Here is a 15,388-nt window from a genome sequence, read left to right as displayed (position 1 = left end):
ATGAAGTGAGTTTGGTTTCGACCCAGTTCCTCTAGGAACTAAATTATTTCAAAATGTTAATTTGATGTGTGAAAGTTTTAAAAGGTACTCTATAATATGACTGTTTTAGGTTGTGAAGTACCTTTTGTCCCTTCTGAGGACCAGCAGGTGGCGATGTTGCACTAATCTCACTCACTGGACACAAATTCTTTAAATAACTCCTTGGAAACCCATGTTTTCTTTGGAAGTCAAGGAAAAGGGAAATCAACATTCTTAAGGTAGGAAGCAGGAAAGAAATCTCTGCACAAGATAACATTATCAAAAGCTTTATTGTGTAAATATATATATATTTTTTGCTTTGGAACAAAGTAGGTTCCTGATCCCTCTGGCTAAAAATAGTGTTTTTGTTGACATTGACTCAAGTGAAGGGCATTCACTGTTTTGCAGATCACCAACTTATAACTGTAATGCAGAACAAATCACAGTGAATGTGTATTTTTGTGGTGATTTTATGTATGAAATAACAGGTAGTGCTTTGACTGTGAAGTAGAAGGAAAATGAAAGATGGTTTAGAAAATCATTTCCAGATAGAAATCAGAAAAGTGTGCAGTTCATCTCTGTTCAGACCCTGAGGGAATACTTTGCTGGACTTCCTTTCACTCAGATTAAGGCTGTTAGTATTTTGGGAGGCGTTTCTATGAGGTTTGCACATCTAGGACTTAAAATTGTACCTGCTTATCCTTACAAAAATACTCCAGTCAGATTGGATAGAAAGCATCTGTACGGTCCCTGATTTTCTGTCCTTATCGACAGGAACTCGATAAGGACAGTAACAGTTTTTTGTTACCCAAAAACTGTTATTTTTTGGGTAACAGTTTTAAACTGTAGATGACAGTATTGAAATATAATTATTTTATGGGAAATAATGACTTTTGTATATTTTTATGCACACTGCTACTGCTGCCTTTAGTCGACTGCCCACAGAAGACAAGGTTCAGGTTTGAACTTGAGCTAGGCCAGTTTGCATGTTCTCCCCCAGCATGTAACTCATGAGGGGGTCTTTGTTGTTTAAAACTATCGCCACTTTAGTTTTGTGAGTTCAGCAGTGCATGCTTAACTCTGTGTGTCTGTGTGAGCTGGTCCTGTGATGGAATGGGAAACCATCCAAACATCCACAATGACCTCTCATCCACGGCATGCTCCAGTTCACCCGTTCATTTAGTTAAAGCAGATATATATATATATAAAAACAAATACAATGGACGGGGAAAAAAGAGAGGTTTGAAAATATCTGACAGGAGTAACCATAAAATTGACGTTTTAGTACATCACTTAAGTCCATAAACCACGTTCTTCCTATTGTGTGTAGTTTTTTCCGATAGCCCTTAAACGCACCACAACTTCCTTTCTCTCCAAGCCGCGCCTGCTCTCTCTTGGTGGTGTTGGAGGCTGACCGACGGACGAAAGACAGCCTATCAGCAGAAGAAGAAAAAAACATGTGGAAAATGCACATATATAGAGGGAAGTAAAACCCAGTAAACTTCCTTGGCAGATAAGTTTTTCACTCTTCTTATCAGGACGGGGTGTTTTGCTTCTTATATCGGTTCGCCTGAGAGCGAATGGACAGAGCGGTGAAGGAGCAGGACAGCCTCACCACCAGCGGTAGACCTCAACCGTCCACACGGCCGTCTACATTGTGTCTGTGTCCGTCCGTCAACCATTGGGGGTGGAAGAGGATTCACCAGGTGAGCCTTTCAGTTCACGGTTGTTTTTGTTTATTTATTTATTTTTCTCAGGGGAGTGGTACTTCCTAACAGCTCTCAAACTTCACCAAGAGGTGACAACTAAACGGCGTGTTGCTACGTGTCCCACACTCGTTCCTGCTGGTAATTTTTGGCAATAAAAATCCCCTTTGCCTCATAGGTTTTTTATTTATTTATTTTTTAAACAGTTCCTCTTTTGTGATGCATCAGTTAGCAAAGCTCTCGGTTTTATCCCTATATCGCCCAGCTGCCTATTTTATTGCGGGAAGTGTCACGTTAGCCAAAAAACAATCATATAAGTTGTGACTCCCCATTTACAGAAGCAACTGACCCCATCAATAAAACACATCTCATGTCTCAACGTGGACCAGAGCCGCTCTGAAGATATTAAAGAGCGGTGACAGCGCAGACCCAGTTACGGTGAGGAAACACATGGTTCTAGGTATGTCACGAATAGACATCCAGAGAGAGACTTTTACAGCTGAGGAATGCTTTTGTCCGTCCGTCTTTTACTCTCAGTGACCCCCACCCTCACATCTTGATATTCAGTAGCTTTTAAATCAGATAAATATTAGCGGTGAGCTGATTTCGCCCGGAGCTGTGCAAACCTCTGATTAATGTGTTTATGGTGAGATCACAAGAGGCAGCTGATCTGATGCATTAAACACGACTTCTAGGGTATTTTTATGCTGATTTTCATATTTATTCACATTATTATTATTATTATTATTTAATGTTGTTGCTTGTCTTCTGGTTTCAGCAAAAACGAGGTGCACCCCTCTCCAATGCTTTGAGAACTGACAATTTAATGTTGTTGTTTTTTAAAGATGCACAGCTTGAATCAAGAACACAATACCCATAAGGTGGTGGCAGCATTATGCTATGGCTATGTTTTTCAGCAGCAAGGGCTGGTGAACTGGTCTGAAAGGGATGTTTGTGAGCAAAACCTGTTTCATTTGGTCAGTGCTTTAAAACTGGGACGAAGGTTCACCTTCCAACGGGACGATTATACAAGCATGCTGGGTGTGTCGTTTGCTTCACAAATGAAATGTTTAAAAGTTGTAGGCATGTTCTGTTAATGAAATGATTCAACCCCTAAATTTAAATGACGCGTCTTCCATGCTGTGAGGTAGCAAAACACACACACAAATAAATGCTAAGGGTGTGAATACTTTCACAAGGCACTTGTCATGAAATTAGTAGACTACAAACCTGACTAAAATGATTCGCAATAGTTAAAGTACATGGGTACTAAATGGCATGTTTGTGGGTAGTAAATGGAAGTGGAAAAGGATTAAATGAAATCAAAATGTATTAACACCAATTACCGGTAGATTGGGGAAAAATTCAAACAATAGTATTTGAAGCAATTAAAGTTTTGAAGACAATTGTAACTCTAGAAGTTGAACTCTGGGTTAAACACAATGCTTAAAACCTTAAAATCCCAAATGTTTCACAATCTACGTAGAAATCTGCTGTACAACATATCAAGTCACAATGCAAATGTGAGCAAATTTCACAACTGCAAATGAATGGATGCAATATCTGGTAGGATATTATCTTTCATCTGCCGTGGCCTCTTGATTTTGTGCAGCCCTAGTTTTCACCAATGCCAGACGATCAAATTGACTTTTGTACCTCATGTGATGCCATCCTACCAAGTACATAAAAGGAAAGTTTGTATTTTTTATTTATTTGTTTATTTTTATTTTTATTTTTTATTTTTTTAAGTCTTGCAGTGATTATCCGTATTTCCTTACCCAGATGTGTTTTACAGTCCATGTAAATTCGTTAGTGGGAAGAAAATACACATTATAATGGGATCCTCAGGCTGGAGAGAGTGTACATCCAAAACATAATGCCATCATTGTACCTCTGCCTCTGACAGCCCCGCTGTACGTAAGATGGATGGTTCTTGATATGTACAATAAATGTTTTATACGTGTTGCAAGGGGAATGTTGACGTAGATAATCCAGAGAGTGTTGCGCCTGGTTTATTTCGTGGCTTGCATTAATCACAGGGCTATTGTCTTACTTGCCCCTTATTGTGAACTGCTTTGTTGAGGACTTGAAGAGGTTTGTTTGTTGCTCTTGAGCAAAACAATGACTAATTTACTCATCAAGACAATGGCTTTTTTGTTGTTGTTGTTGTTTGTTTGTGTGTGCTAATTGGTCAGCGCGATGCGGCCTTTCTAGATTTCATTGAGGCCGTTTTCGATCGTCAGTAGAGAGAACTTTCCTGCTCTCTTTTAGGACTCCGATATTAGAAAATCTTGCAATGCTGTGTTGATAAATATTGTGATTGTGATATCAGTTGCGATAAATGCCCATTTTCTTCTTTCCTCTCTCTCGCTCATCTGTGCTTCTATCACTCTGTGACTTTTTGCATTTTGGACAAGGTTATTGTTTTCTAGTATGAGCGTCTGCACCTGTGAATGTGTAATGAGTCAAATCTCCCTCATATATTCACATCTACATTTATCTTTGACTGTCCTACTCATCAAGTTGTAAGATACAAACTTCTTTACAACGTATTTGTGTGTATCAGGTTTGATAAAGAGGTTGTCAAACAGGAAGAAACACAATTTTTTTGTCTTCTTTCAAGGGTAAACTGCAACTAGTGACTGAACAGTTGATAACATTACTTCTGATCTTCCTTCCCGAGAAAATTTAATCTGTTGTATACTTAACATACTAATTAGAAGCTTCTTGACGCACAGACGACTTTGTTTATTCACAGTTAGGCTGGGCTTTAGATTGCTCGTCTGGGTATAAGTGTATATAGGAAAAGAAGGAAAGTGGTTGTAGTGTTTAGTGAAAGAGTGCATATTTTTGCACTCCGAGTAGAGTGGAAAAGTAACATCTTGCCAATATTAAACTATTATTTTTTAAATGTAAGAATAAAAGTGAGCTAAGAGCATAGATTCCAAAAGGAACTTGACAACTTTCATCCACTTTTCTTTAAAAAATAAAATAAAATAAAACCACTTTAACTGTGATTTTGCCACGGCATCTTCTTTGCACAGCCTTCTTCAGATCACACCAATGATTTTTTTCAATCTGATTCTGGTTTGGAGTCTGGTTAGGTTTTTCTTACTGAAACCATAACCTTTTACTTGCAAAACCACTCTTTTGTTGATTTGGTGTTGGGCCTTTTAGTCATTGTGAAAGATGCATTTCACCCTCAGCTTTGAAGCAGAAGTCTGAAGGTTCTGTTGCAACATCGACTGGGCAATTTCTGCATGCGTCCTGACTAAGCACCTAGTTACATCTGTATAAACAAGTTTCCAAAGTATGAAGTTGATATGCTTTTTGTTTTGTTAGACCACATATTACCTTTTGAAATGTCCCAAAGATGTTCAGTTTTGCGTTTATCATCGTAAGATGTGTATTTGGAAGAGGTTTTTATGAAATTTTGTAACCCTTGTACGTTATTATTCATAATAGGCTTTCTTCTAGCTACCTTACCCCAAGCGGATACTCCCAGAACATGAGATTCTTATCACATGTAGTACAAGACCGCTACTTGCATCTTGCAGCTCAGTTACTATGACTTGTAGGCCTCTTGGTGCACTCACTGACCAGTTTTTTGTCTGGACCTTTATTTAATCTTAGAGGGATGTCCAGTTCTTTGTAATGTCATGATTGCGCTAAGTTTTCTTTATCTGATTGTAAATCTTTTCTATCTCATGCCTTTAAAATGCATTTGCATGTTTAGATCTTTTAGAATCTCCGAGGGATCATAATTTTTGACTAAGAAAATGTCAGGATAAGCCTGGAAGAACAGCGAAAGTTTATTCAAGATTAATGACACACATTAAATGAGAGCATATGTGTATTGATATACTTAACATGGGTTTGAATGTGATGATTATTTCTGAACACATCCACATCTCCTTGAGATGCACACTTATGGGACCAGTATATTTTAGGTCTTTTGTTTCCCCTTTTTCCTCTTGAAAGCTCTCAGATTGTTTTTCATTTGAGGTTTACAGATGACCTTAAAGGTGGAGAAAGTTCAGCAAAATATTTATCTTCTTTTTTTCTTTTTTTTTTTTTTCAAACCGCAAGATCTTGACATTTCAATTGGGGTGTGTGTACATATTTTTATATCCAGTGTATGCTAAGTGTTTGCTCCTGCCCATTTGACCTCTTTATGTTTGCATGTCTCATAATCTGGCAAAAGTCCGTTTGCACACTAATAAGGCTGTCCCGCCTCGTCCCTGGGAACGAATGAGGGGCTCTCCCACTCTTCAAAAAATATTTGCGCAAAGTTTTGGAATAGGAGTTAGACTATTTTCGAGGAATTAAATTCCTTAGGACATTATTTTAAGATGATGATGATGATAAAGATGTGTACCTATCCGTGGCCTCAGTTTCTTGGCGTTGTGTTCTCCATTTATGCTAAACAGTCGAGCTCCAGCTGAAGCGCTCTCCCTCTTCCCCACAGTAATTGGTGCCATCTGTTTGGCTGTGTTTTGGTGTTTGGAATGCTCTGTTATGTTGTGATCCATTAATGCTGACAAGAGCAGCCAGTGTCATCCCGCTCTAGACAAATCATCCAAGAAGAAGTTTGCCGCTGATGTGACAAATTACCTTGTGTTTTAAAAATCAAGTCCAAGGATATTAACCTTTAGCCCCCAAACTTAGTGGTTAGTGGGGGATTCTCTGATTGTCCTAGCCCTTAACTCACACCCCCCAGGGTCCTTTACCTCCTACTGTTTTCCTACTCACTTCTAATGTCTGTTCTTCTTGTGTTTACCTCTACTTTGACCTTCTCTTTTTCAACTCTGTTTATTCCTCCATTTTATTGTCTGGTTTTTTTTAACAACTTTTTATCTCTAACCTGTCTGAGTGTAAGAATTATGAATTGTTTATATGACTAACAACACTTGTTTTTTCGAAAATGATTCCTTTCAAAAGATTTCAGTCCACTTAATTGTTTATACTTTTTCTATCAGTTGAAAGTTGAATGTCATAAGTAGACCTGAAATCAGGAAATATATTTTTCCTAACTCTATTCATCTCTCTTGTTCTTTTTTTGTTTCCGTCCTCAGATAAGCGGACAGGAATACCATGCCGACGAGTGATTGCCCAGGCCGCATCCCCACATTTGTGGCTCCATCTCACAGCAACCATCAAAGGTGTCCAGGTTACATTCCCGGTCGGGTGGCTCCAGTCCGCTCGCCTCCACCTGCCAAAGCTCCACCACCTCCGCCGTTGAAGCCACATGGCCTGCGACTGGAGCAACGAACTACGCCCAGCCTGTCAGTGGAAAGTCAGCACAGAGGTCCTTCTCTGAACGTATGGCAAAGGAAAAACACTCTTATCTTCTGCGGACTCTCGCTGGGGGCTTTCGTTTTTACACTTATACTTGCCCTCAGTCTCGCGAGTGGAGACAAATTAGATGGTTAGTATTGCATGTTTTCTTTTTCGGGGTTTTCTCAAAATTTGTCAAATTCCTACTGTTTGGGTTTCTAATGTTTGTGATCGATTGTACTCTCAGAAAACTGTCCAGACCACCACTTATCCCTGAGCAAGTGGAATCCAGGTCACCAACCAAACAACGATATTCTTATCCGTAGGGGGGATTTGTATAGACTGGAATCTTCCGCCACCTTTCGTTCGCTTACCATCCAATCAGGAGGTGAGACTGTGATGTTTGCATATTGTTTTGCATTCTTCAGCAAGCAATTTTATTTATAAGACGCATTTCATTTGATTTCTCACAGGTCGTGTAGTGTTTGCTGACAATGCAGATGGAAGCAGAAACATAACATTGAGAACACATTACATCCTCATAGAAGATGGCGGTGCCCTTCATATTGGTTCACCTAAATGCCGCTACCGGTCCCGTGCCACAATCGCCCTCTTAGGTCGCTCGGACAGCAAAGCTGTTCCCGAAATCCCTGTCATGGGCCACAAGTTCATCGGTGTCATGGGCGGCGGAACTCTAGAGCTGCATGGCACAGAACGTGTTTCCTGGTCTCTGCTGACCCGAAGCATCCCCGCGTCCGGGCTTTCCACCGGAGGCTATGCCTTCCAGAAAAACTTCAGCCGTGGGATCAACTTCCGGGTGTTCGACCAGGACACATCTGCTTTGATCTACGCCGAGCGCTTTGACACCCACAACTCTCGGAACGACAGTCGGAAACTCACTCAGCTGCTCCGCTCCCTGCCGGCGGGTCGCATAGTCGCGCTGGCTGTCGGGGACTCTGCGGTCAAGGGGTTGCTGGAAGAAACCAAGAAAGCCTTTAAAGAGGTGCTTGGCAGCCAATTTGCCGACGATCTTAAATACAGGTAACAACACATTACCAGCACGGTTCATGTCTGGATTCCTCCTGTGGGAGCCATATTGGCTTTTAAGCTTTTTGAAATTATGTTCTGGCAAGTGTCTCACAAAGACCTCTGCTTCCCTAATGAGTGTGGAGTGGAAACGTCTTTAGGAGTGTCTTGTTTACTCTCAGTCTCCTGGGCCTGATAAGGAAAGTGATTGTTTTTTTTGACAGCTAAAGTAAACACTTCCACTTTTGAACCCTCTCTACGTAGAGGACCAACATTTTGTTCCACACATATCCTCAGTGGAAAAAATGATGCCCCCCTTTCATGTACCATTGCATTTAACGTGTTCACTTGAATCTTTCCCAGTTACTTGTCTTCCTGTTTCCTGTGCCTTCTCGCTGTATCGCACTGCGCCAGAAAAAGGAAGCGCACACAGGATAAGAGGGTTCAGATCAGAGGTTGGAGCATTTGCACAAAATCTGGCAATTCAGGGGAATCTGTGTTCCATATGGTTATTATCTCAGAAGAACAGAAAGAGAAATGTTCATTGTCGGTAGTTCTGTCAGTAGGAGGTGATGGGTTTTAAATTAGCTTTCAGTGGCAGATATCTTGTTACTATCACTCAGGTCCAAGTATGTACAAGGTCACCGTTTCCCATAACTGTGTGATTTGCGCTGAGGTCCTCAGATGCCTTCAGTGTCACATTTCCCATTTGGAGGTGAGTGCCAGAGCATTGCGGTTTCTGACCATATTCCCCTTAAACCCACTCCCACTTTAGAGTAGTTTACATGAGTCACATAATCATGTTTATTCTTAGAGGTGCTTATTTACTAGCAGTAGTTTAGTTTTTCCATATAGAGCTCTGACAATGTATATACTCCCTAACACGTTTCTTCAGTTTGTTTGTTTTTTTCTACATCTACATTTTTAAGATCATTAGAAACAAACATGTTCTGTCAATAAATATAAAATGCTGTTCATGAAGTTTCATCACGGTGAAGGAATTTCAATCCTCTGTTCTCAGGGTTGATCAAAATAACTCCATTATGGCAATTTTGGAGTTTCTCTACTTGGAGAGACTCCAAAATTGAATTAAAGACAATTCTTGAATTGTCTTTAATTCAGATACGATGGAGGCATTTTGATGATTAGCAACCTATTTAAGGTTGTGTCACAGCATCTCAATGAGATTCAATTCCACACTTTGACTAGGCCACTTTAAAACCTTCATATTTTTGATTGCTTTGTTGGTTTTAAGGAGAATGTAAGACAATTCACACATTCATTACATGTCTGTGTTATTTCTACTTGAGGATAAGTTTTGTCAGACTTTCAAGACTGACGGATCGAAGCAACGTTTTCTTTTTATTTCTTTGGCTCAAAGGCATTGTGAGATCTTTTAGCTTACTTCATGTTGACAGACAGGTTCTAATAAAGAAATCTCTTGATTCTACAGATATGACCGTAATCAGGCCAGGTTATGACTAAGAAAATTGAACTTGGTTTTTAAAAATCATATTAATCCAAGCTCTTTCCCTTAATAAATAAATAAATTTTTGGGGGTTCAGTTTAAGCTATTTTTTATATTTTAACATTAGTTTGATCTGAAACATTCAAGTGTGACACAAAAGCACAAGACATCTGTAAGAGAAGCAAATACTTTTCCATGCCACTGTAGTTTTTTTTTTTCTTCTTCCAGTACAGCTTGCTTTTGGATTTGCCAGTAGTAAACAGTACACCTGTGTTTTTTCAGGTTATTTTATGAAGTTTCTTGTTTTAATCTTAAACTGAGACATTGTGTGTGTGTGTGTGTGTTCCTTTTTTCAGTTGCATATCAAAGGTTCAGTTTATGTTTGTTGAAAAAACTGCAGAGATTGTTGTTGGAAGAACCAAATGAGGTGGAGCTTTCTGTAAACCTTTAAACTCTTTAGTGCCACAGCATTTCATAGCTTGAACACCTTATCACCTCATACATTTGTGTACACACAAACGCATTCATTTTGAAAGGGCAGGGTGTATCCAAACTCTTGACTTGGACATCATGTTCATGACGAAAGCATAGCAAATAGTCGCCTTTCCCAAATCCATTAGAATTCTCCCTGGTTGGTTTAATGTGCGTCGGCTGGCCTTCCTGTCTCAGTTGACCTCTGTTCAGTCTTTGTCTAGGAGTAGCACACTCACACATGGATAAAGACGTGTTTATGTTGGTCTGTTGTGAATTCACCTCTGCACATTATATGATCCATGCAAACAATGCAGTTGTTGACATCAAGCTAGTGTTGGGAATAAGGGTGTGATGATGGAAAAAAAATTACAGAGGATATATTTAGTGTCTGGGAAGTCCTTAATTTGGTAGTGAATCTCTCAATTTCTTACAGAAATGTTGATTCATTTAAAAATATATATTTTCCCTTTTAAAGAGCATTTTAATTTGACCTACAGTTTGTATCTGGTGAATTTTGGGTTCATCAGGTTGCATTTGGAGAATGAAATGTTGAGCCTACTGTAAGATGTAAGATTGTTCACTGCAACCAGTCTGCTGATATCAACTGTCTTTTTGTCCTAATGAATGATTAGAAAAGTTTTATGACATGGACTTAGCATGCAATGTTTACGTAGGGTTTGGTCAATGCGTGTTATGATGAAGCTCTAAAATGTTCATAATAATGGTCTTTAATCGGCAGCTGAAGTTTGATTTAGATCATATGCTTTCAGAAGTACACCCAGTACTCGTTAATATTCACAGCCTAAATCTCATCCACTCAAATGCTTTGAGTTTCATTTTCAACTTGTAAGATCCATTGTTGTGATCTAACTTGAGCAGAATCATCTAATTATCGTTGATTTATATGTGCAGTGTGAAACTAATCTTTTTGAAGTATCGGGATTTTTATGTCTCAATGGAAGAAATTTACATCATTCTGTGACTCATCATCATCATTCAGATTCCTTTTTGCAAATGACAGTCAGACACGTAATAATTTCTCTGAATTTGAGTCTGTCTTCTCATTCTGGTGCTTCTTAGTGATGCTTCAGCTGTTAATTTTTTTTAACCATTGCATCAAGTTGTATATTTATTTAATGTTCTGATTAAATTTGATGATTTTGGCTTGGAATAAATGAAAACCTACAATCAGTTTTTCCCCACAATTATATAATATACATTATTCACAAAATCTAGGGGTAGACTGTTGACTCCGCAGCTCTCCAGCAGACAATCATTAACACATGATTTTTGCTTGACAAAAAGTCATGAGATCATTACACATCCTTGCTCAAGAAGATTCATGTGTAGAGTGCTGTATCCAAACATATCAAAGAAAAACTGAGTGGAAAGAAAAATATGGTAGAAAAATGCTCACAAGCAACAGAGATTGCCACAGGAAGGCTATGAAGCACACATAAAGGCATGATTTTATTTTGAAATCAGGTCTGTTGGAGAAGTAAAGGGGTGTAGCATCCATGTTGCTCGAGGTCAAGTGTGAAATTTCCACAGGAGGTGATTTAGTGAGGCAGTCCGCCTGCTGGTTTTGCTCCTGTTTTATGCTGGGTTTGCTTATGCAGTAGTTTTTCAGTTTGGGGATTTAAACAAAGTGCCGCATCATCATTATTGTTTTTCAGTGGAAATATGAAACTCGTCATTCTCTGGTACGTCTTCTTTTTTCAGGCAGGCGTGGGCCTTGGTTTCTGTGGTCGGAGGTGGCAACGAGTCATGCTCAGAGGACGTGAAAGAACACGAGAACCTCAACACAGGTGGAAGAGCTCTTGCAACTCGCAATTTCACCACTGTGGAAGGAGTGGATTTCTCTGTGTCGGCCTACAGCGAGTGGAAGAATGGTAAGAATATAATAATAGGCCTATTGTCAAGTTTCTCTCTTTCTACAGATGTATCCGATTGTGGAAACTATTTCTATATAGATTGCTCCACAATATCTCAGTGAATGCTGAATAATTCAGATGCCAAGATTTGAGTAATGGTAATTTAACCACAGTTGTTATGGAAACTCTAGTCTCTGGAATGTGATTTTTTTCTCCCTCTGAGCTTATTTTTGCTTCCTCTTACTGTATCGTATGTCAGAGAAAAATTCCTAATACAGATGAGGATATTTAGATTGTCCAGATCCTCTCAGCTTTGATTTTTAAACAATTTTTTTTTTTACTATATGTTCTAAAGTCTTGTTGTGCTATGAAGGTAAAAAACTTAAAAAGTAGTGACAATGATTTGATGAGAACCTTGATTTATGTATTTTCCAGCAACCTCCCAGGTTTTCTGTCTGAGAAAACTGCTTTGTGAACTAATACTCTTTGAACCAAAGATCCTTTGGGCTCAACTGAAAAATACCTTTCGCAACATTAAAACTATCTCAGCTGTCTGTGCTAGATTTTGGATTATGTTTCCAAATTTATTCCAGATATATTTGGAATATGTCTCGATCTAGAGTTTGTGTGCCAAGACAATAGTCTTACTAATAATTTTTCAGGAGAATTGGACTGTGAATGTGTAACATTAACCTTCCTTTCTTTTTTTTTTTTGGCAGCACTAGCACAACTTTCAAGAGACTAAAACATCTTAAAACTGTGGTTTGGTTTCTTTCTTAATGCTTTACTAACTGAACACAGAACAACTCCACTCAGCATTAAGGAACAAGTCTGATTGGTTCCAATTTTACAAATCCAATAGCCAAATCAGTTCATGTCCTGTTTTCTGTTTTCTTTTTGACTTTCCATTATTGTGCTGTTCTTTCTCTTCAACACATCTGCCATTTTGTTTTATAGTGGACATTTTTACATCTGTAGTATACTATTATAATCTTAATCACAGTGAAAACACATTGAATGTATCCTTTTTTTCCCAAGCTGTTAACCTTTTCTTTTTAGGCAAAATATCTTAAACTCAGTGAGATTGGATGAAATCTCTTATCTGGTCTCAAGTCTAAATAGACTTTTACATTTAAATTGTTTAAGTAGTTGGTGTTTTCTCATGTGAAATGGCTCCTATAGTCCACACAGTGACTGTTTTTTTTTTTTATATTTAACCGCAGTGATATTTTTAAAACTTGTGATAACTTCCCCTCTGCTTCTTATTATGCAAGTTTTACCATCTAATATCTACATCAGAAAATTTGTTTTTACAGGCCAACGCAAGTCTACCAACCACATTGATGCCATCCAAAGTGTGAATACTTAGTCACTGAACTAAAATTGCCTCCAAAGTATTGCATTCAGAGTCCCTTTCAATTGCTATTTTTTTTACACACTGATACGACTATTACAATTTAGCATATTTTTGCAGCTCTAATAATGACTTGTGCTTTCTGTCTCGTACCCAACAGGCTACCCTATTATGGGGTTCCTGGTAGACTCTGCAGACCAGGTGGTCTTAAACCTCCAAGATGAAGTCCAGCCAACCTGGAAACCAGGCGACAACATAGTGGTTGCCAGTACAGACTACTCCATGCACCAGGCTGAAGAGTTCACCCTGTTACCCTGCCCCCAGTGCACCAGAAGGCAGGTCAGGATACAAGGTGAGACGACAGCCAGCACTATTTTCTGCAAACATGAGTGAAACTTCACTTACAGTTCAGCGTTTTTGTGCTAAACATGTACATTTTATGATAAAATGGTAGAAAAAAAAAAGCTCAGGTACAGCTTCTAAATACTGAAGATGCAATGAATGGTTTAGAGTCGAAATAGGTGCCACTGAGAAGCTCGTGCTCTTCAGTAAATTCCTTTAAATGAGATTATTACATGTCACTCTGGTAATCACCAAGTACAATAGAATCTAATTCCTTTTCCAGCCGTTGAGTTGATGTAAGGTTTTTAGAAGTTGAAAAGAGATTATCAGCTTACGTTTTACTGGAAACTTTTATCTCATGATGACTGCAGGGATTTTGGAAATCTGGACACATTTCCTGTCAGTTCATGCATTCCTACATTCTCTGCTGTTCATCACAGCTAAGCCCTCTATCAGCCATGCCTCCTTATGTCATTCCTCTCTGGTCAATAAACATCCACGCCATTTCTGGAGAGGAAGGGTGTATATTATATGCCTAGGGTTATATGGTTCCTTGGAGGACAGGCTGAGCAAGTGTTACACCTGCTAAGCATGATGATCTACAGCTGTTTTTTTTAAGTTATATACACGTTCTGCTTTTTAAAAAGCTGTCGTTTCATGTCTATTTTATTACTTAGGGATTTTGGTTTGAGGGCGGGTAGTAAGATTAGCAAATCAAACTTCCTGTCACTGACAGAATGAGGTGTAGAAGCTGTTGCCTTTTTATTACCCCGTCATTTTTGGGGATTTTGACAAGCATTAGGTGCCAAATTGTGATTTGCAAATACAATTGTGACCCTTTTCTATGCTGTTTAGGGAAGCCTCGGTACAACCATGTGGGTGAGATCATCGATGGAGTCGACATGCGGGCCGAAGTGGCTCTGCTCTCTAGAAACATTCTCATCTACGGGGAAATGGAAAACTCTTGCTATGGGGACAACCTGTGCCAGTTCTTTAACCGTGACACCTTTGGTGGCCACATCAAGGTCTGTGTTTGTAATTTCATAGCAGAATCCTGTGTTTGTATTGTCGTAAACATTTATTGTTGTGACAGAACTTTGCCTCCTCTGAAAGAGTCTGTGTTTATGCCGAGACGTTAAATGGTGTTTGGATTCTGCCACTGTAAATCTTCAAAATGAATAGAGATGTTTACATCTTTGGTTTAGCTAGTACATATCAGATTCTTTGTGCAAGTTTTCATCTTATTCTACATTTTATAACATATCTGATCTGCCATATGTCACCTTCTGAAAACAGAGTATTTAAAATCTAAACACTGCAGACAGTCCGGTACTAACTTGCATATGACATCAGTGTAATTTAGGTTAAGAAACCTTTCATGAATACATTATGGCATTTCTCAGACTTTGTATTGAGCTTTTTTTTTTTTTCTTTTTATTTGAAAATGCCTCAACAATGACAATTATTCCTCTATAAGTAGGCCAAAATCGGTATGCAGTTAGTCCAAAAGTAAAAGTTCAGGAGACTAGTAAATGGAGCATTATGTTTAGTAGACATCTAAATATAGATGTGTTTTAGCCAAAATTGCTAAGTACAACAAAACCAGTGGGCTGGGATTGATTACAAGACCTCTCCATTACAACCATAGAATCACAATAAAATTAGCCAGTCAGCTTTAAAGGAACCAGGTTAAAAATGATGTACAAACCTCTGTTCCTCATTTGCTTCAAAGACATCCTGTCAGTGCTGCAATTCTGAGTTAACTTCAAAGTCAGAGAGGTGGTGCTTCTGAATGGGAGGAGAACCGGTCTAGAAAATTCTATTTGATGCTAAACCTGGTTTCTTTCGT

At 38.8% G+C, this 15,388-nt stretch overlaps 1 protein-coding gene across 1 annotated transcript in view; it reads left to right on the top strand.

Annotated features, from left to right (window-relative positions):
- The first annotated feature begins 1,391 nt into the window (after positions 1 to 1,391).
- The window catches only part of LOC106939972 (transmembrane protein 2-like), a 28,764-nt gene continuing 14,767 nt past the window's right edge, over positions 1,392 to 15,388 (top strand). The window contains exons 1-7 of the mRNA XM_015022567.1: positions 1,392 to 1,724; positions 6,800 to 7,152; positions 7,249 to 7,389; positions 7,475 to 8,042; positions 11,692 to 11,861; positions 13,358 to 13,549; positions 14,395 to 14,564. Of these exons, the coding sequence (XP_014878053.1) occupies positions 6,819 to 7,152; positions 7,249 to 7,389; positions 7,475 to 8,042; positions 11,692 to 11,861; positions 13,358 to 13,549; positions 14,395 to 14,564 (1,575 nt within the window). The 5' untranslated portion in view covers positions 1,392 to 1,724; positions 6,800 to 6,818. The remainder of the gene's footprint in view (positions 1,725 to 6,799; positions 7,153 to 7,248; positions 7,390 to 7,474; positions 8,043 to 11,691; positions 11,862 to 13,357; positions 13,550 to 14,394; positions 14,565 to 15,388) is intronic.

This window comes from Poecilia latipinna, unplaced genomic scaffold (genome assembly GCF_001443285.1).
Source record: "Poecilia latipinna isolate Pla-1442-1.1 unplaced genomic scaffold, P_latipinna-1.0 Scaffold3047, whole genome shotgun sequence".
In the NCBI taxonomy this organism is placed as follows: domain Eukaryota; kingdom Metazoa; phylum Chordata; class Actinopteri; order Cyprinodontiformes; family Poeciliidae; genus Poecilia; species Poecilia latipinna.
Note: the sequence above shows the minus strand (reverse complement) of the source record. Positions and strands in the feature narration are given on the sequence as shown.